Source organism: Theropithecus gelada, chromosome X (genome assembly GCF_003255815.1).
Source record: "Theropithecus gelada isolate Dixy chromosome X, Tgel_1.0, whole genome shotgun sequence".
Lineage (NCBI taxonomy): Eukaryota > Metazoa > Chordata > Mammalia > Primates > Cercopithecidae > Theropithecus > Theropithecus gelada.
Genome location: NC_037689.1, coordinates 14,965,013 through 14,987,434, shown reverse-complemented (window position 1 = coordinate 14,987,434; position 22,422 = coordinate 14,965,013). Strand labels below are relative to the sequence as shown.

The following is a 22,422-nucleotide window of genomic DNA, read 5'->3' as shown; positions in this document are numbered from 1 at the left end:
TGTGTGTGTGTGTGTGTGGATATATATATATATGATTGTTCCTTTATCTTTTATAATACTTTTCCTTTATCTCATATATACACACACACGTATGGAAATATGTAGCTTCAGTACCCCATATCCGAAATTCTTGAGACCGGAGTGTTTCAGATGTTTTTCAGATTTTGGAATATTTGCATATACATAATGAGATATCCTGGGGATGGGACACAAATCTAAGTAAGAAATCATTTATGTTTCATACACACCTTATACACATAGCCTAAAGATAATTTTATGTACTATTTTTAATGATTTTGCACATGAAACAAAGTTGTGTGCATTGAACCATCAGAAAGCAAAGGTGTCACTATCTCAACCACTCATATAGACAATCTGGTTATTTGGCATAATCATCATTCCTGACTGAATCTATATGCTTTGGATAAGCAATCATTTTCTTACACTTACTCACATGTGATATGGTTTGGATCTGTGTCCCCACCCAAATCTCATGTCAAATTGTAATTCCCAATGTTGGAGGTGGGTCCCGATGGGAGGTGATTGGATCAAGGGGGTGGATTTCCCCCTTGGTACTATCCTCACCATACTAAGTTCTCATGAGATCTGGTTGTTTAAAGGTATGTGGCACCTCCCCACTCTTTCTTTTCTTCCTGCTCCAGCCATGTGAAGTGCCTCACTCCCCCTTTGCCTTCTACCATGATTGGAGGCTTCCTGAGGCCTCCTTATAAGCAGATGTGCCATGCTTCCTGTACAGCCTGCAGAACCATAAGCCAACTAAACGTCTTTATCATTTACCCAGTCTCAGGTATTTCTTTTTCTTTCTTTTTTTTTTTTTTTTTTTTTTTTTTTGAGACAGAGTCTCGCTCTGTTCCCCAGGCTAGAGTGCAGCAGTGGTGTGATCTCGGCTCACTGCAACCTCACCTCCCAGGTTCAAGCAATTCCCCTGCCTCAGCCTCCTGAGTAGCTGGGATTACAGGCACACGCCACCATGCCCAGCTAATTCATATGCTTTATTTTTTTAGGGGGGAAGAAACATCAGAAGCAGTTGAGGGACCAGGAAATAGGTCCTCTAGAGATGAGGAGGCATTCTGCTGGATGGCTTTCTTAAATGTTTCCTCCAGAGTTATCAGCCTCATTAATAGAGGTTTTTGTCTCATAAGTGCCCCTGATTTTATCAACTGACATGGTTTCTTGTTCTGTTATGAATGCATATGGCTCTAGTCATCCAATAATCCCATCACAATTTCACCACATCATCTATAGGCACTTTTTTTTTTTTTTTTTTTACAGTTAGCAATGTCATCATCATCACCTTGATTTAGAACCATTTCAGCTATTATAGGTTGGTGCAAAAATAATTACAGTTTTTGCCATTGAAAGCAATGGCAAAATTTTTGCCATTTCTTTCCTTGTTTCATAATCAGCATACCATTAAATGGCACGTGTTCACTGTGACACTGATGGACTCACTCTTTCAATACATGTTCAAGACCTTCGTTTTTAGCTTTATGCAGTGTTTTTCTACTTTTCGTTAACCTCTATACATCACTTTTGCATAGAGCTTCAACTGTTTATCATTCTGTTTCTTCAGGTCATATATTGTGGTCACTCCAACACCATACTCTCCTGTAAGACGCTTCACACTTACACTGCTGTCCAGTTTCCCCCACAGCTTGACTTTCTATGCTGCAGATACACATAAACCTTCCTCTTACCCATAAGGCTATCTTCAGACCTATTTGACATTTTCAACAATATCTTTACACCACAGAGCAGAGAATAAGCAAAAATACACAATGAGTAATGCACGAAGGTCTTGGTCCTACACGGGGCATTGTGGGGAACGTGCCATTGGCATATCCAGCATGCACATGTGCCATTTTATTACACTTTGTAGGCATGCTTGTTTGGGGGAATCTGGGCATGTGCAAAGAATCTATATTGTAGGTGAAGGGGGTTGGGAGGGCTTCTTCTTCCCTTGGGATGCTGAATAAACTGCGTTGTGCACTTGTATTTTGACTGTGACCCATCACATGAGGGCAGGTGTAGAATTTTCCACTTGTGGCATCATGTTAGCACTCAAAAAGTTTTCAGATTTGGTATACTCTGTGTGTGTGTGTGCGCGTGTGTGTGTGTGTGTAAAATTAGCAGGAATAATATGAGAGCCAAGGCAAAAACACTCCTTCATGCCATCATTTTGTGGTATTATGGTTTTGTTTGTTTGTTTTTTTTTGAGACGGAGTCTTCGCTCTGTCGCCCAGGCTGGAATGCAGTGATGCAATCTCCGCTCACTGCAAGCTCTGCCTCCCAGGTTCACGCCATTCTCCTGCCTCAGCCTCCCGAGTAGCCGGGACTACAGGCTCCTGCCACCACACCCGGCTAATTTTTTGTATTTTTAGTAGAGACAGGCTTTCACCATGTTAGCCAGGATGGTCTGGATCTCCTGACCTCACGATCCACCCCCCTCAGCCTCCCAAAGTGCTGGGATTACAGGCGTGAGCCACCGTGCCCGGCCGACATTATGTATTTTTAAAAGGCTGGATTCCATGCAAAAGATCAGAAGAAAGATGCTTGGATATGATGCCCTTTATGTTCTCCAATCCAAAGAATTTGCTCTATAATTCTAGTAATTACCCAATGAATTGGACCTCCCCGTACATTGGATGATTTTAATGATCCCAAAGTATGTTATTTATTTCCCACAAGTGCTTCAACAACCAAAGTCACAAAATGGATATTTCATACTGAAAGCCTCCCTTACTGATGGAAAATAATACAAACCAACCAGCCACAGAATACCTGCTAAGTTCAAAGCTCTGTGCAGTGGATACAACACTCAATAAGACAATCTCTCCAGCTACAAAGGGTACACAGTCAAGTAAGGGGAATAAGACTATATGCAAATAACTGCAAAACAGAGTATGGTACCTCCAAATAATGGTAATGCATTGGAGATAAAAGCTAAAAGCCATTAGGAAAGACTTAATAATATTGCAGCTCTGTATATATTGCCAAGTTGTCTTCCATGTGTCAGGTGTTGTGCTAAGGCCTGAGAATTCAAAGCTAAATAAAATAGCCAACACTGATTAAGTACTTATAATGGGTCAGGCATTGTATTAAGTACTTTTATACTCTATCTCATTTACTCCTCATGAAACACCAATAAAGTAGGTAATACTGTGATTCTCATTTTATAGAGGTCAAGATTTGGGAGGTTAAGTAATCTATGCACCGTCTCAAAGTAAAAGAATGAGACAGCTGGGAACTCCAGTTGCCTAGCCTCAGAGGCCACAAACTTAACCACTATGCCCTAAACTGCCACAAAATCTCCACTCACTCCTGCTCAGTGGAGGACACAGAGAAGACTAATAAATGTTTATGAAAATGCTCCAAAAGGAGAGGAAATTGCCAATCACCTGAAAGTATTAAGCAGAAGGCATCATGGTGGAGGTAACATCTGAAATGGGTCTTCATTGGGCTGAAAGATGGAGGAAGTGGACAAGAGGGGAAGGGTATTCTCTGCAAAGGGGAACAGTATGTGCAAAGTTATGGGAGCATAGGAGTATTCGGTATGTGGGGTACTGCAAGTCATTTTGTGTGGCTAAGGGTTGAGTGGTGATGGGGGAGCAAAGGAGATGAGACTACAAAGGTACAAGAGCCAAAATATAGGTGGTCCCTAAGCCATGAAAAGGAGGTCAAAGGAGTCTAAACATTTTAGAAAGTTAACTCTGTAGCAGAGTGGGCAGTTGAGAAAGGGAATTATACTGAAGGCAGGGATGCCTTCAATGGAGGCTACTCTCCAGGTGAAAGATGAACTAGGATGGCAGCAGTGGCCATGGAAAGAAGGAGACTGATGAAAGGGAGATTTCAGAGGGAAACGAGAGGACTTAGGTCAACTGATCGGTGTTGGGAGAGGGGTGGGTAATGGCAGTTCTCTTATTTGTGTAAGCATACACAAAAATATATAATTTAGTAAGTTCACATTTAGAAGTAATTCAAATAATAAGCCAGTGTGGCTTAGTCTCAGCATGGTAGTATATTCAAAGAAAAGGCCCAACAACTAATAGCAATTGAAAATCCTGTTTCATCTTCACTTAGACCTCCAAGGAAAATCTAAAGGTGATCCAATTTATGCTCCACATCTACACTTCCCCCCCAAAAAAGCCTTTTCTCTCTCTTTCAATTCTCACAAGTCTCACATTTCATCACCATCAGTGCTCTCCCACTCACACTCTCTCTCCCTCCTATCCCCTTCTTCCTTTTCTATATCTCACAAAGCATAAGAACAACGGAAAAAGTCAGAAGAATCCTTAGAGCATGGAGGCGGAAAAAAGTGGAGTGAGCAAAGACAAATTTTTGTTCAGCAGGCAGGGTATGTGGAAAAGGAGAAAGCTGGGAACACACAATAATATTATCTCCTTTACCTACCCATAAGAACCAAAGCTTCAATTCATAAAGCTGACTATAAAACCCAAGTAGACCAGAATTGAAAATAGTTTTAATATGTAAAACTATTAAAATATAATATTTTGATATGCAAATATAAATACAAAAATAAATGCTTTGAAATTCTGAATGAAAAATATCAACAAGTAGAATCAAAGAGAAATAGTAAAATGCATGCAAAACATATTTCATATTTTAAGCCAAAAAAAGGGGGGGAACATGGTAGACTGCAAAGGAAGTAGAATTTCAATTAAACATAAAAGGACCTGCATGAAATTTCTAGAACCTAGAGGATCATGGTATAAAATCTATGAGTACAGTTATGAATAATAGGCATGTAAATACAATTGTAGCAGCCTATTACTGACTTCTATTAGTTCAGAATAATGAAAAAATAATTTAAAAGGTAGTTATTTATCACCTTTCCTCCTAAAAGACCATTAAGTAAATTTGCTAAAATAGAAGAGACATGACAAAATCTTTTGTTTAAACAATATATGATTTTATGAACTACCCTAATTTCAACATAAATGGTGCACAGGACAATTGGAAAGAGCAATACATTGATAGCTTAATAGCTGCTTTTTAGAACTCACTGGTCTCAGTGGTAGCATCTCCAAACTTATTCTTCTAGAAAATCCCAGAATTTATCCCAAAGAAAAATGCAAGAATCCTGTAGCACAAATGAGCACTGGGATAGTCCCAGCTTATGCTTCACTTCCCCTAGGAAAACTGCTCTCCCCACCCCATGTAAGGAAGTAATTCTTTTTTTTGTTTGTTTTGTTTTGTTTTTTTTGTTTGTTTGTTTGTTTGTTTGTTTGTTTTTTTTGAGACGGAGTCTCGCTCTGTCCCCCAGGCTGGAGTGCAGTGGCCGGATCTCAGCTCACTGCAAGCCCCGCCTCCCGGGTTTATGCCATTCTCCTGCCTCAGCCTCCTGAGTAGCTGGACTACAGGCACCCGCCACCGTGCCCGGCTAATTTTTTGTATTTTTAGTAGAGATGGGGTTTCACCGTGGTCTCGATCTCCTGACCTTGTGATCCGCCCGCCTCGGCCTCCCAAAGTGCTGGGATTACAGGCGTGAGCCACCGCGCCCGGCAGGAAGTAATTCTTCATGACTACTATGACCTGGGCATTTGACATGCATTACCCATTTGATGCTCACAGAAACTCTAAGGTGGGTTTTGTTATTCCCACTTGACAGATGAGAGAACTCAGGCTAAGAGAGGTTAAAAACATGGCCAGGATGAAATAGGTAATAGATGGTAAATCCAGGTTCTAACTCTCAGTCTAACTGAAAAGCCTTGTTTTTTCTACTATACCAAACAGCCTCTCATTAAAGAGGTATTGCAGACAGGCCATGTTTCCAAAGAATACCCTAGACACTGCACACAGAGTTAATTTCAGACAACACTCCATTTGGAGAGACATATATACCCTGGGTCCAGGCCTAGGGGAAAGGGGAAGGGGAAAGGCCCTAGTAATAATATCAATGATGGGCTGGGCACGGTGGCTCTCGCCTGTAATCCCAGCACTTTGGGAGGCTGAGGCAGGTGGATCACGAGGTCAGGAGTTCCAGACTAGCCTGACCAACATGGTGAAACCCCATCTCTACTAAAAAAAAAAAAAACAAAAATTAGCTGGGCGTGGTGGCGTGCACCTGTAATCCCATCTACTCAGGAAGCTGAGGCAGAAGAATCACTTGAAACCGAGAGGTGGAGGTTGCAGTGAGCTGAGACCACGTCACTGCACTCCAGCCTGGGCAACAAAGCGAGACTCCATCTCAAAAAAAAAAAAAAAAAAATCGATGACGATGATGATGATGACAACAATGATGATACTCTCCTAAGAAGAGAAGTCAGCAACTGCAAGGCCAGAAACAGGAGAAGACAAAGTAAGGAAGGGAAGAAAGCTAAATAGGGCACTCACAATAGAAGATGAATAAAAACTGATGAAAGTAAAGAGAATGAGGATGAAGAGATAGAAGAAGTCCAATAAAAGAGAAAAGAAAATAGAAAAAAGGTAAAAAATAAAATAAAAATAAAAATAAAAATAAAAACCAGAAGGGGAAGGGACAAGAAAATTGAGAGAGATAGAATAAAAGGAAATGGGACAACATTGAAAAAAGAATGGAGATAAGCATTTCTTCATACCTTTGAATAATGTGGCGTTATTAACATCTTAAAGTATTTTAAAACCCCTGAAGGAGGTTAGAGAGTAATTTGAAAAAGTGGAACCAGAATGTTTTAAAGTAAAGGGTTATAAAACCAGAGGACTAAAAAGGACTGTCAAATGGCCAGAAATCTGGTATAGTAGATTATTACATGAATTTGCTACACTTTGTTTATATACACATTGTCAAAGCTATACCTCAAATCTTAAATCTCAAACAGTAAGCTAGACTCCAGGGCAGACGCACCATAAGATCCCGTTTATCTGAAATCCAAGAACATGAAAGACTAAGCTATGGTGATAGAAGTCAGAACAATGGGAAAGGGCTAAACAAAATGGGGGAATAAGGGAACCTTCTGAGGCAACAGAGACATTCTAGATGGTGTCTGGGGTGGTGGTTACACAGATGCATACATTTGTCACAACTAATGGAATTGTATACTTAAAATAGGCTCATTTTGGCTGGACATGGTGGGTCATGCCTGTAATCCCAGTGCTTTGGGAGGCTGAGGTGGGCGGATCACGAGGTCAGCAGTTCAAGACCAGCCTGGCCAACATGGTGAAACCCCGTCTCTACTAAAAATACAAAAATTAGCCAGGAGTGCTGGCGGGCACCTGTAATCCCAGCTACTTGGGAGGTTGAGGCAGGAGAATCGCAGGAACCCAGGAGGCAGAGGTTGCAGTGAGCAGAGACCGTGCCATTGCACTCCAGCCTGGGCAACAGAGCGAGACTCTGTCTCAAAAAAAAAAAAAAAAAAATAGAAAGACTCATTTATTACATATAAATTATACCTCAATAAAGTTGATTTTAAGAATTAAAATGAAGTTTACCTCAATAAATGAGGACTCAAACAGCAAAATCCTAAAGAATACAGTTATTCTGTATCCTGAACATGATGGTGGTTACATGAATCTATATATGGGATAAGATGCCATAGAACTATTAAACTAAGGGGGGAAAGTTAGTGCATGTAAAAACTGGTGAAATCCAAATAAGGTTTGCAGTTTAGTTAATAGTATTATACTGTAAACCAAAAATAAAATTCTAAGCCCCCCAGTCATCTGAACAGATCCCTCCTTTAGGCCAAGGGCATTCCAAAGTTAGCCTGAAAAACTAGTTTCAGGCCATGTTGGGAAGGGGGAGCCAGACATTCCTTATTATACCCACATCCCTTTTGGAATTCAGGAAAAATTGACCAGCATTATCATCAACGCAGACCTTAAGTCTGATAAGAAACATTTACAGTCTATTCCGTCTGAAGCCTGCTTCCTGGAGGCTTCATCTGCATGATAAAACCTTGGTCTCCACAAGCCCTTATCATAACTCAGACATTCCTTTATATTGATAAGAACTCCTTCAACCAATTGCAAATCAGAAAATCTTTCGATCTGCCTGTGACTTGGAAACCTCTCCCCAGCTTTGTGTTGGTCTGCCTTTCCAGATTAAACCAATGTATATCTTACATATATTGATTGATGTATTATGTCTCACTAAAATGTATGAAAGCAAGCTGTACCCCGATCACCTTGGGCACATGTCATCAGGACCTCCTCAGGCTGTGTCACAGGCACATCCTTAACCTTGGCAAAATAAACTTTCTAAATTGATTGAGACCCATCTCAGATACTTTGGGGTTCACAATGCCAATGCTGATTTCCTGCATTTTTGTTCTTGTTTTACCATGTTGTAGAAGGTAAAATCCCGGTTTTGATAAGGCATTATGGTTATATAAGATGTTATCATCAGGGAAAGCTGTGAAAAGGGTATTCAGGAACTCTCTGTACTATTTTTGTGACTTTTTGTGAGTCCAAAATTACTCCAAAAAATTGTATTAAGAATACAGCTAGGCCGGGCGCGGTGGCTCAAGCCTGTAATCCCAGCACTTTGGGAGGCCGAGACGGGCGGATCACAAGGTCAGGAGATCGAGACCATCCTGGCTAACACGGTGAAACCCCGTCTCTACTAAAAAATACAAAAAACTAGCCGGGCGCAGTGGCGGGCGCCTGTAGTCCCAGCTACTCAGGAGGCTGAGGCAGGAGAATGGCGTGAACCCGGGAGGCGGAGCTTGCAGTGAGCTGAGATCCGGCCACTGCACTCCAGCCTGGGCGGCAGAGCGAGACTCCGTCTCAAAAAAAAAAAAAAAAAAAAAAAAAAAAAAAAAAAAAAAAAAAAAAAAGAATACAGCTAGATTATATGGTCTATGGCATTTGTGCTATCACCCACCATCAGTGTTACAAAAAGTGAGTTTACCATAGGGCAGAGTCCTGCAAATGCAAAATCAAGGAAGGTAAAGAATTTTTTTTTAATATTTCAAATAAGCTTGCAGCTGGTTTGAATTCAGAGGGGGAAAATACATACATAACCATGACTTCTATAGATTAAGAATTCAGAACAAAATATAAATCAGCCTAAAATTTAAGTTAACAAGTCAAATAGTAACTATCAGTTTCTTCCTAATTTGTGAACTAAAATCTTACAAATGACAAGGATTTTATGTTCAAAATAACTATAATTAGTGTGCACAGAGGATGAGGCAGCAAGAGGGTAGTCATCTGTAAGACAAGGAGAGAGGTCTCAGGAGAAACCAACCCTGCCAGCACCTTGACCTTGGACTTCCAGCCTCCAGAACTGTGAGAAAACAAATTTCTGTTTAAGCCATCCAGTCTGTAGTATTTTGTTATGGTGAAACCGCCTTTACAAAAATCATAATTGAGAAAATTATTACAGTGAAAGAGCTCTGACCTAACCAACTCCATCTTGCTTCTAACCTCCAAGCTGTCCTTGTTCAATCTGAGGTATAGGTCGAACTAACTTCAGGAGAAACTTAGTGTATAGTTTAGCTTTGAAACAAAGACATACTAGCCCTTTCCCAAAACAACTCCTTTCCTGCCTAGGGACTAGACTGCCTTTGCAGAACTAACAAATTAGCCACAAGATTATAAATTATGGTTTACGAGTCACATAGCTGGAGGCGGCAAGATTCTAAACCTCCCCAAATTGCTCCTGGGGATAAATAAGATCATTATTATAAAACCTAACATCACCAGGTGCAGTGGCTCACACCTATAATCCCAGCACTTTAGGAGGCCGAGGCAGGTGGATCACAAGGTCAGGAGATCAAGACCATCCTGGCCAACACAGCGAAACCCCGTCTATACTGAAAATACACAAAATTAGCCGGGTGTGGTGGCACATGCCTGTAGTCCCAGCTACTTGGGAGGTTGAGGCAGGAGAATCGCTTGAACCTGGGAGTTGGAGATTGCAGTGAGCCGAGATCGCGCCACTGCCCTCCAGCATGGGCGATAGAGTGAGACTCTGTCAAAAAAAAAAAAAAAAAAAAAAAAAAAACACCTAACATCAGTGCTTGAGATACTTTGCAGACCCTGTTTTCAATGGATCAGTTGGCACCACCCAGATTGATAAACTGGCTCATCTGGTCTTGTGGCCCCCACCCAGGAACAACTCAGTGCAAGAGGACAGCTTCAACTCCCTATGATTTCCAACCTGACCAATCAGCACTCCCCACTTTCCAACCCACCCCCTCCCTGCTCCACCCTGACCAAATTATACTTAAAAATCTCGATTCCTGAGTTTTGTGGGAGACTGATTTGAGTAATATTAAAACTCTGGTCTCCCGAACAGCCAGCTCTGTGTGAATAACTTTCTCTATTGCAATTCACCTATCTTGATAAATCGGCTCTGTCTAGGCAGCAGGCATGGTGAACCAGTTGGGCAGTTGCAATGGCAACCCAAACAAAGTAATATTTTAAGCTGTAATTTATACACCATAAAATTTAGTACTTTTAAGCATACAGTTCAACAGTTTTTTGTAAATTTACAGAGCTGTGTAATCATCACCACAATCCAGTTTAGAACATTTCTATCACCCCCCCCACAAAATTCCCCTCTCCCACCATCAGCCCCAGTCAACTGCTGATCTGCTTTCTCCTATGTATTTGCCTTTTCTAGGATTTTATGTATATGGAATCATATAATAGGAAGTCTTCTGTGTCTGGTTTCTTTTACTTAGTGTAATGTTTTTGAGGTTTGCCCATGTTGTAACATATATCATTAGGTTTCTTTGTTGCTGAATAGTTTTCATTGTGTGGATATACCATATTTTGTTTATCCATTATTACTTAAGGGACATTTGGGTTGTTCCCTGTTTTGGGGCTACTATGAATAATGATGCTATAAACGTTCACACACAAGATTTTGTGTGAACATGTTTTAATTTCTTTTAGATGGATACGTAGGAGTAGAATTACTGGGTCATGCAGCAAGTATATGTTTAAGAAACTGTCAAACTGTCTTTCAAAATGGCAGCACCATTTTACATTCCTAGCAGGAATGTATGAAGGTTCTAGTTTCTCCACATGCTCACCAACACTTAGTGAGTGGTAAGAGTCTTAAAATTATAGCCATTCTAATGGGGATGTAGTGGTATCTACAAAAGTTTAAGTTCAAAAAGACAATTTTAACTTTGGACTAATCAGAATAAGCCACAGGCCTAGTTACTGATAAAAAGTTTTGGCCTGAGGGAAGGGCCTTAAAATGTTGTCAAATAGCTACATTCTAGGTTTTAGAAAAGAGGGGAGGAAGAACTGTCTTCTTTAGTAAAAGGCTCATTTGTGATTCTCATTCTTTTTATTCCAAAAACATTTATTCCAGACTTGGGGATTATTTTTATTAAGTGCCTTTTGAATTTCAAAAGAAGATTAAAGAAACCCACATAATATAATGAATTTGGAAACTTTATCACTTTAATATAAATTTAAAGACTAAGTGTTTTATTCTTAGTGACAAATGCAGAATGCATAGTTGAGAATTTGGGGCATGACATGGTTGATTTCAGGCAAGATTTTTTATTTCTTCTCTAAAACTGAATAGCTGAAGATCTGTGTAATTGTGATGTAAAACATGGGATTAAAATGGCAATGTATTACAATTACATTGTCTTATAATTATACATGTTGGTGTCTTTTATGACATGGTAATAGCAGGAGTCAGATAATCTAAAAATTATATAAACCTATGGAAAGATTTCCATTTGAAATTTCAGGTATGGTTTAAAGGTTTAAATGCATTTTCCAGTTTTTTGAAAAGCTTAATTATATTTTATTTTTATATATATTGATTATATTTTATAACATTCCTAACTGGCTTTAGGCAAAACTTCAAGAATCTGTATTTACGTATTATTCTTTGTTAACCAAGTGAAATTGTAATGTACCCGATCATTCTTTAATCTCCCTGCAGGAAAATTAAAAATTCTAGCTAGTACTGGGTAAGAGAGAGAAAAGTAGCCCCTGACATCCAGGAGCTGGCCTATACCATCAGCTGGTCTTGGTGCTGCTACAAGCTGGCCTGGCACCCACAGCTAGGCCTTAGTGTTCTCCTGCTGAACAAGAATAATTTCAGAGACCACCAACATCAGACAAGGCCACTCTGTGACCGTGATGGATCAAGACAAAACCAAGACCACTCCACAGTCACATCTAAACACAGACAGAAAATGAACCTTGTCCAGCCACAAAATGTCAAACACCCCCCTCTCCTGGCTCACAGAAGTGACAGCTGCTTCTCTCCCAATTATAGGTATAGACTCACTCTAGTCTGTTCTCTCTATAATGAGATTTATTAAGATACCCAGTCGTAGAAGTACCCCTACTTCCTGATAGTACCCAATCCAGAGCAAAGCCCTGCTTCCTTAATCACTCCCACAATTACTTAACACAAGCCCAAATCCTATAATAAGCCTTTTCTAACACCTGCTTCATTAGACATCCCACAGTTGCTTAGGGTGTGTTTTTCCCTTGCTGCAAATGAATAATAAACTAGCTTGTTTAATCCAAAAAAAAAAAAAAAACCAAGATGACCCAAGGGACCAAATTATATTTTAAAAATCTATTTTTATATTGTTCAAATCATAGAGTCACACAGTGCTACATAAATAATCAGCTCATTACAAACTTGATGTCAATTAATGTAAGTGATTAAAATTCCAATTGTGCGGTCAGTAGTTTTGATTATAATCATTATGTTTACAATAGATGGAAAAAAAGAAATAATATTTTTAAATGTATGCATATCCCATAAGATCAACTTTTATCTTGCCACTTACTATAATTGAGTCATTTGTGAAATAGCAAACAAATTAGGCTAACTAGGAGCTGTTGACAAATGAAAAATGACAGCAAAATTGTAGAGTCTATGTAAATGGGGCTTAACATCCAGACGAAAGTCATATAAAAACATTCAGTCATTTGTATATTTCTAAATATTCCAACGTTTTATAAAAGCAGCTAACTATAGATCTTATACAGCCACCACAGTGTAGCATAAACTGCTAAATGCCAAATTTCAATTAATAATGAAGTAGTGGGTGCCTGATGTAATTAGAGAGTCCTAGACCATGAGATCCAGGGTCTGGGCTCAGTTCTAGGATAAACAAGCTGAATTTGACTTTAGTCAAGTCTTAGACATAAATTGCCAGAGGTAAAAGGGCCTTACAGATCAGCTAGCCAAGTTTTGCATTATAGTTAAGGAAACTGAGGCTCGGAGAGGTAAAGTGACTAAGGCACAATCACACGTATAGTTAATGGCGGGACCAGAACCAGAATCAGTGCCACCAACACCCAGTCTCAGACTCTGGTTCCTGCTCCATTTCTCCTTGAGAATGATTCTTCATTTATATGGTGAGGACAACCATCTACATTTGCTTCTTACTCATGGAGGTACTGGGATGATGACTGGAAATAACTGGTGTGAGTGACGCATTTTGTGACTTGGACGGTGTTCGTGTTCTGTGTTCAGACAGTTATGATTATGGAGTAGTCTTGTTTTTGTCTTGGTCCCACCATAGTCTGCTTTTATTTAAATGAATTCAATGAAATAACTAAGTCTTTGAAGGGTGGATGAAGTATTAAGCAAAATTCTCTTGCCTGCTTTTAGAAATTCTCCCAATGCTAGGGGTTTTAAGCAAGTAGTACACGCACTGTGTTTCTCAATGGAAACAGTATTGGCATTTGAGGTAGAACAATTCTTCCCCAATGTAGGGTTGCCTTCCCCACATTGCAGGATATAAAATATACACTTGGCCCCTGGATACTCAATGGTAGCAGCACCTCCTGGTCAGGGCTGGCCCTAGGGTGAGGCGATTTAAAACATCAAAATTAATGCAAGCCAGGAAAATTAATGTAATCCCAGCACTTTCGGAGGCTGAGGGGGGTGGATTACCTGAGGTCAGGAGTTCAAGACCAGCCTGGCCAACATAGCGAAACTCCGTCTCTACTAAAAATACAAAAATTAGCTGGGTGTGGTGGTGGGCGCCTGAAGTCCCAGCTACTCGGGAGGCTGAGACAGGAGAATCACTTGAACCTGGGAGGCGGAGGTTGCAGTGAACCAAGATCGTGCCACTGCACTCCAGCCTGGGCAACAGAGCAAGATTCCACCTCAAAAAATAAAATAAAATAAAATAAAACAAAAATAATGCAAAATATCCAGGAGGAACAAAATATCAAAATGCCAAATTTTTAATAAAGATTGGATCAGTGTTACTGATTTTTCCTTTTGCCTCAGGCTCCAATATAACTTCCATGGCACAGTTGGCATTTTGTTCATCATGAATTTCTGGCATTAATTTGATTTTTTTTAAACATTATACTAGCTTAATAATAACTAGATAATAATAAAATATTACCTAGCTTAATTGCTGAGTGTGGGGGTACCCCTTAAATGTTGCACCGGAGGCAAGTGCCTCACTTGCCTTACCCTAGTTCGGCCCTGCTCCTGATCATTGTGACAACCCAAAACACCTCCACATATTTCCAAATACCTTGCTAGGTTGAGAATCTCTGAAGTATGGCTTGATTTTTCTCATATAACTACAAGTCCGAAGAGAGGCAGCCTCGGCCTTAAACAGTGGCTCCATGATGCCAGCAAGGACCTAGGTTTCCTTTATCTCTGTCATGCTCACAAGATGGCTGCTGTGCCCTAGGAATTATGTCCTAGTGTAACCACACCAGACTAATCTAGTTCAACTTTTATATAACAAAATCGTGAGTTGTTTTTCAGTTGCCATGAACCCCAGGGTCGAAGGTCCTACAACCCAAGCAAGACCAGTTGAAGCAAGTGTGCACAGGTGAAATCTAAGTGCTTGGACCAAGGAACAGGGACTGAATTAAGAAATGGACCCTAAATGGCAGGATCCAGGAACCAAAGAGATCACGCTCTGGTGTCACCCCATAGCAGGATCCAGTTAGATTATGCCTCCCAGCATCAACTCATTGCAAGATGCAATCAGATCACACCTCATTACACTATGCTTATAAAACCTGACCCAGCCCCCAGCTCCAGGAGACAGGTTTGAGCGTTTCCTCCTGTCTCCTTGCCAATCAACTCAATAAACCTTTCTTGCTGAAAAAACCTTGTGTTTTGGCGTTCGGCTTTCCCTTGCATGCAGGTAAATGGACCCAGTTTGGTTCGGTAACACTAGTTCCAGACAGGAAAAACAAAAGGAGGGCAGAAGGCAAGGAAATCATACCCGCTGAGCCTGTTTTCATTAGAAAAATAGTAACTTTCCCAGGAGCCCCACCCAATAAACCTTAATGCATGTATCATTGGCCAAAAGTGAGTCATGCGGCCAGCCCTAGCTGCAAGGAGCCTGGGGAGGTAACACATTTAAGTGGGCACAATTCCAGCCTGCATAAAACTGTTCTGCCCATAAGAAGGAAGGGTAGAATGCACAAAGGATAAACAGCTAGAAGTGTCTGCCACAGGGGCCATGTGGGATAACAAATACTGGCTCCTTTTCGTGATTGCAAATGACCTTTTCTCTGCTTGTAATGTGATTGTCTACTTGAGCAAGGCATTTTGGTCGTTGCTTTCAGAATTACGGATTAAAACCTGGAATGTTGTCTTAGGTTGGGTTCCATAGAGGAAGAGCTTGAAAACAGGGATTTTAGTGCATGTGATTTATTAAGGGCAGACTCTTGGGAGAGACCTGTAAGAGTGCGAGGGAAGCAGCAAAGGAAATGAGCCGCGCAAGCAAGGATGCATTCTCAGGTCAAGTGTAGCCTTGGCCTGATGCACGAGGGGCTATGGAGCCGGAATCATAGCAAAGAATTATCCCTCCTTCAGGCAAGGAAGCTGGGTTTCTTTTACCCTTGATAAATCAGTTATTAGCTGCCCCCTCTTGGTGGAAAGGGGCCAGTGTAACCTCCCAGGTGTCTCTGAGAGATGCAACGCCCATCAGCCAAGAGCAAGGCTCCAGAGAGGGTTACAGGTGTGAGCTGTTTGTCAAAGCATTTGTCACAGCTGGGGGTGGGGGAGCACCACCCCAGCATAGATCCGGGTGGGCACAAAGAGCATCTACTATAAATATTAATTTTAATACACTTTCCAAAGAACCGCCTTTATTTTTACTTTGTATTATTTGAGAGCGTAATGCTAGATATATTGCTAGGATTACAAGCTACTGGAAAAACTGGCAACAAGTTGAAAATCTCTCTTTTTTTTTTTTTTTGGCCTTTCTTCATTTTAATGTTGTATAAATATAAGGACCATATAATCTAGATTAACTTTAGGTAACAATAACTTAAAAGATGGGAAAATGTATCATATTACAGAGATTTAAAAATTGACTATACCATAAATGATGAAGAAAACTTAACAATAGAACAGGACAATGTTCAAATAGTGAATACAATTAACAAATGGAGCCAAAAGATCAACATTTATCTCTCATCATCTTTCATGCAATGTCTCAGCTTTCTTCTTCCAAACATAAAGGCAGATTAATTCTAAGTAGCCCTATAAAGAATATTTGTTTATCACGCCTGTAATCCCAGCACTTTGGGAGGCCGAAGTGGGTGGATCACCTGAGGTCAGGAGTTCAAGACCAGCCTGACCAATATGATGAAACTCCGTCTCTACTAAAAATACAAAAATTACCCGGGTATGGTGGCACATACCTGCAGTCCCAGTTACTCGGGAGGCTGAGACAGGAGAATTGCTTGAACCCAGGAGGTGGAGGTTGCAGTGAGCCGAAATCGCACCACTGTACTCCAGCCTGGGTGACAGAGCAAGACTCAGACTAAAAAAAAAAAAAAAAAAAAAAAAAATTCTGTTTCCTTCTGAACTTATTATTTGAATGGAAACCATATTAATAACTCATGGTTTCCTACTGAAGTTTAAGATTCCCCTAGATAATACTCAGATTTAGACAATGCTAGAATAAGACACTGGGTGATTATTTTAAAGTATGAACTACAGGCAAAATCTAAAAGGACATACATAATAAAAAATCTCTGATTTAAAAGACATAGTAAATATAAATGAATTAACTCACACAACCTACTTACACACAAACAAAACCAGAATAAACAACAACTTGTAGGAACCACCTCTAGTTGATTTCACCACTTAACAGGAGCAAGATCTTAGGTGGGTCATTTTGTTTAAGGATGACTTGAAATTTGACAATACTGCCTTAGCTCCCACATATGAAAACTCTTCAAGATTTTTTTCTTATCAACTAGAAGTTGGGGAAAATACAGTAAGAAATAAAATGAAATGGCTTCTCACACATATGAAGGCCTGGATCATGCCTAAATTTCTAGTGATTTAACTTAAGAAGCTCCTTGCCCTGAGAGATTTCTTTATCCCACAACACTTTACTCAGAGAAGAGAATCCCAGGACACTACCCAAGCCACAGGTTAAAAACACGACCTGTCTTCTATCTGGCACCAATAGACTAATATCTATCTATACACAGGACTGACTTTAAAGTTGGTTAACAAGTATTTTAATTCACTAAAATAAAACTTAGAAATTACATGCTTAGTCTACACAAGTTTAACTTACTTTAGTCACTTAGTGAATTGTGAATTGGCTCCCATTAGTGGTCAGGAGAATGCTTTGTATTTGGCGTCGAAACCAAATAAATCAAGCTATTATCGCCTTGTGAGTACAAACAATGTTTATTTGTCTGTAAAGTGCCAGTTTTATATTTAAGTAAACATTAAAATCTGTGTTGAAGCAGGGAGGCTGCATCTTTCAACTGCCTGTGCTGGTTAAATGATTGTTTAATCCTGCTGTGCCAAGCTCACTAGAGGGTCACCCCTCACTTTAAAGCCAAGACTGCCATTGTCACTGCTATGGTAAGTCACAGCCAGCCAGGCCTGCTGGCAAAAGGTGATACTACCAGCATTATAAATACACAGGACTGTTTGTGAGGTAGCTACACAGTTTTAAAGATGCTGTTAATGAACATGATGGACAATTCATGGTGTGGCTAGTTGATAACACTTCAGCTGATTTTTTTATGAGATGGGAAAAAAAAATCAGCAAAATAAGGGCACATCTTCAGTTCATTTAGAAGTCAGCATCCAAGGTAAAAGAATTCTCTGTTGGATTCGACACCACTCCCATCCTCTGATACTCCTTTACTCTCTTCTCAAAGAAGTTCGTCTTTCAGTGAAATATTCTCCACAAAGTCAAATGGGTTCTCTACTCTGAAAACCTTGCTAAAACCCAGTTCCAGCATGTCTGTCTGCCACAGACTCAATGTATTGCTTCATTAGAGTGCAATTCATCCCAATGAGCTTCACAGGCAAGGCCTCAGTGAGGAATTCCTGTTCTATCCGAACAGCATTGATAATTCTTTCTCTTATTCTCTCCTCCAATGGTTTGTGTACCAGGTGATTGAACATCAGGCAAGCAAAATCACAGTGTAAACCCTCATCTCCACTAATAAGTTCATTGGAAAAGGTGAGGCCAGGCATCAGTCCTCGTTTCTTGAGCCAGAATATCGATGCAAAATAACCAGAAAAGATGCCTTCCGCTGCAGCAAAGACTACAACACGTTCCCCATAGGTAGCTGCTTTGTCCCCAATCCAGTGCAAGGCCCAATCTGCCTTCTTCTTGACACAAGGCATCGTTTCAATGGCATTGAAGCGAAATTACCTTTCTTTGGGATCTTTTATGTAAGTGTCAATAAGGAAACTATACATTCCAGAATGTATGTTTTCCATGGCAATTTGGAAGCCACAGAAACAGCGGGCTTCTGTCACCTGAACTTCTTGGCTAAATCGCTCCACCAAGTTTGCATTTACTATGCCATCACTTGCTACAAAGAAAACCAGAACATGGGATATAAAATCTCTCTCCTCAGGCTTCAGGGATTCCCAGTGCCAAATGTCCTTGGACAGGTCCACCTCCTCCGCGGTCCAGAAGGAAGCTTCCGCCTTCTTATACATCTGCCAGATATCATGGTACTCGGTGGGGAAGATGACAAAACGGCAGGGGTTTTGTCTCAGCAGCGGCTCATCCTCCATGCCGGGGGCGGCTGCTTTAGTTTTCCGCTCCGCGGGCTCCTGGAAGATCCTCCTCGCGGTCTTGCTGGCCAGGACGCGGGTCCCGCTCAGGGCCGGCGGCGTGTTCTCCTTGTAGCCCAGGCTGAGCCCCTTCAGCCGCGAGAGCTGCAGCTGCTGCGGGTCCGCGCTGTGCGCGAGCGGCACGCGGACGGAGAGCCCGGTGGCGGTGCAGCCAAGGAGAGTGAGGGGCCTGACTGGGCGGCTGGGACGGGGTGCACCGAAAATGTCTCATTTTTAAGAAAAATGATTAACAGGCGTTGACTTGTTTTTGTTGAACCGCTATTGTAGAAAGCGCTTTATAATTTGCTTGGGGTATTAACCAGGATCTAGTCTGTAGTTCACAGTCTCATCAGAGCACGTAAATATTTCAGTCTTAGTGTCTCATTTAAAGCTCAATGAATATTTAATAGAAGTTGACCAACAAAATAACTGAAAGAATTATGTTGCATTTAGTTAGACCTGAAATGAGCAAGCTCTTCATTTTCTCAAGTAGTCTGAAGCTAAAATTATTCCGGATTCACGAAATATTCTACATAACCTTATAAGTAATTAAAGGCCTGCAAAATAGGCTTGAAAGGCATATATTAAATATTGAGAAAAACATGAAATGACTTTTTGACTTGAAATGCAAGAGAATAGTTTAATATTAATACATTGTGGCCTATGTTACTTATTCAGTAGTGGATTAGTTTTAAAATATTGTCAATACCCTCTTTTTTACATGAGGTAAAAATAGAATCTTTTCTTTGGCCCATGCAAAGTAAACATCCTATAAGATTGAGAGTAACAGAAAACTATGCATAATCCACCCAAGTCAGTCAGTCCAGAATTATTTTTGGGCTCTGGGTCCAGCACTGAGCCAGGTACTGAAAATAATCCAAGAAAAGAAAAGAATATTGGCCCATGTTGAAAGGAGAGATGGTTTCCCAGGAAGGAAGCCTCCCTGTAGTCTGTTAGATCACTGTTGGCTTCAAAAAATAAGTGCACTCTAATTGATCTACCCTATCACAGATGACATGGGGATGTGTCAATTCTACCAAATTTGAGGACATTTTAATTAGAATCAAAGTACTGCCAATCAATCCATGTTGAAAGCTGCTAAAAACCACCTGGTAAACTTAGCATGCTATGGTTTCAATTCTTTATCTAGTCCTGAACTATCTTGCACTTACAGGATCTAAAATAATCTAATAACTAGTTCTTTCTGGAGAACAGAACATTGGGCTGGGATACAGGGCTGTCTGATAAACACGGCATATCCATATAGCTGGTTGCCTTTTCTTTCCTTTGATCTTAGCCTTTTTAAAAAATATTCAAATACATTCCCTTTTCTAACTGCCAATATGTCCATATGTATGTGTGTGTGTGTATGTGTATAGACATATACATTAAAAAATTCCAGCTCTTGTCTAATAATGGCATCGCTTCCTTTCACTATTCTTGCCATATCACATTTTAGCCCTTAGGGATGGAGAATCATTACTATGGTTTATTACTAGTTAGTATGGAGAAAAGAAGAGAAGGCATTTTTCTATTCCTATGTAAAGCCACGTTCAGACTCAAATACAATTATTTAGTCAATGGCAACTCAAAACCAAAAGTGACAATCTGACCAGACTCTGAACAGGACAGATTATCCTGTTCAGTGAAGATGAGAGAAAGGTTAATAAGCATTAGCCAAGACAGATAAACATTTGGCATCCTGCAACCAATGTGCCTGACAAAAAAGAGCAGAGCAAGAATAATTTTTCTTTGTTTAGGATACTTTGAATTTATCTTTTCAGAAGAACTAACCTTAGTCAAAAGAAGCAAAATTTCACTTAGAAGGAATACGTTTAAGAGATCTATTGTATAACACAATGACTATAGTTAATAACAACGTATTGTACACTTGAAAATTGTAAGACAATAGATGGTGTTTTCATCACAAAGAGAAGCACATGAGGTAATGCATATGTTAATTAGCTCAATTTAGCCATTCCATAGTGTATACATATTTCAAAACATCATGTTGTACACCATAAATATATACAATTATGTTTGTCAATTTAAACAAATAAAGACAAGGGGAAAAACACTAAAAATAAAACACTAAAAATAAAGGCAATAATAAGTAGAAAAGGCAAAAAGAAAAAGAATTAGCCTTAACATTTACACTGAAGACTCCTACTTTCTCAAAGCTATTTAGCATCTGTAAAATTCTAAGATGCATTCCTCCCAATGTCATGTGACTTACCTGTTTATCAAAGGCTACCCATGATGGTACATCACTTCCATCTCCTTTAGGATATATGCTACATTTCGGCTTTATCTTTTGTCCCAGAAGTGGTTCTCCACCTATTCCAGGCTTTTCATCACTCACTAACATCATAACGTTGTTGCAAAAGCCCCAATGTTGGGATTTGTGAAACTTCTCCTTTCCCACCTGTGAACATAAGAGACAACATAAAATAGCCAAAATTACTCTTTATGACTTTTCTAACCCGTTTGTAAAATGTCAACACATTTTCTTACCATGTATTTTTCCCTCACAAAATGCAAATAAAATGGCAAATAATTATGATCAATCTTTATCCATAAAGTTGTGTCACATTCTTAATTCATTTTAACCAGTTCAAAACATCGAAAGGCAGTAAACATAAACCTAATGCTCCACGCTATATAAAACATTAAAAAATGACTATTACTGCAAGTAAATATTTAGAACATTAGCTTCCTAATTGGTCTTTCCTACTTGTTTGCCAAGAATACGAACAGAAAAAAAAGAAGAGAAAAAACTGCTCTGCTTCAGAATAAAAAGTGTATGTAACTGTTTTCCACAGAGGTCTAAACATTATTTTCACCAAAACAGAGAACAAAATCTTTTCCTCATTAAAGTAAATGTAACAGGAAATTCTTCAGAGCTGACATTCTCCTTTAATTGCAAAACCTTATCTCCCACCTTTTCTGGAGAGAAAGGAGAAATCACAGATACAACTACCAAGGGTTGGCAAGGACATAGCCAACATCAACATTTGTGCACTGCTGGTGGGAAGGTAAAGCAGGACAATCACTCTGAGGAGCGATGTGGCAATACGAACAAAGAGAGAGGCATATATGTCCTATGGCCTAGCCAGTCCACTCCCACACAAGTATTTTCTCTTAGGCACAAGGAACTGCATACCAGACTATTTGTTATAGCACTGTTTGCAAAAGTGAAAAATAGGAAACCACTAAAATGTCTACCCATAGCAGAAAAGATACATATATCTCTTTATAAAATGGAATATTAATACAAAGTCTCATATTACATATATCAATATAGACAAATCTAGGCCAGGCGCAGTGGCTCACGCCTGTAATCCCAGCTCTTTGAGAGGCTGAGGCAGGAGGATCATCTGAGGTCAGGGGTTCAAGACCAGCCTGGCCAACATGATGAAACCCCG

The 22,422-nt window shown here is 40.0% G+C and overlaps 1 protein-coding gene and 1 pseudogene across 2 annotated transcripts in view; both read right to left on the bottom strand.

The window, feature by feature from the left end:
• EFHC2 (EF-hand domain containing 2) overlaps positions 1-22,422 on the bottom strand; it is a 196,412-nt gene that overhangs the window by 144,254 nt on the left and 29,736 nt on the right. The window contains exon 2 of the mRNA XM_025371637.1: positions 21,234-21,422. Within this exon, the coding sequence (XP_025227422.1) occupies positions 21,234-21,422 (189 nt within the window). The remainder of the gene's footprint in view (positions 1-21,233; positions 21,423-22,422) is intronic.
• LOC112615011 overlaps positions 16,149-22,422 on the bottom strand; it is a 35,853-nt pseudogene continuing 29,579 nt past the window's right edge. The window contains exons 2-3 of the transcript XR_003117248.1: positions 21,234-21,422; positions 16,149-19,426 (exon numbers count right to left, since the gene is read on the bottom strand). The product of XR_003117248.1 is annotated as a ribonucleoside-diphosphate reductase subunit M2 pseudogene (transcript). The remainder of the gene's footprint in view (positions 19,427-21,233; positions 21,423-22,422) is intronic.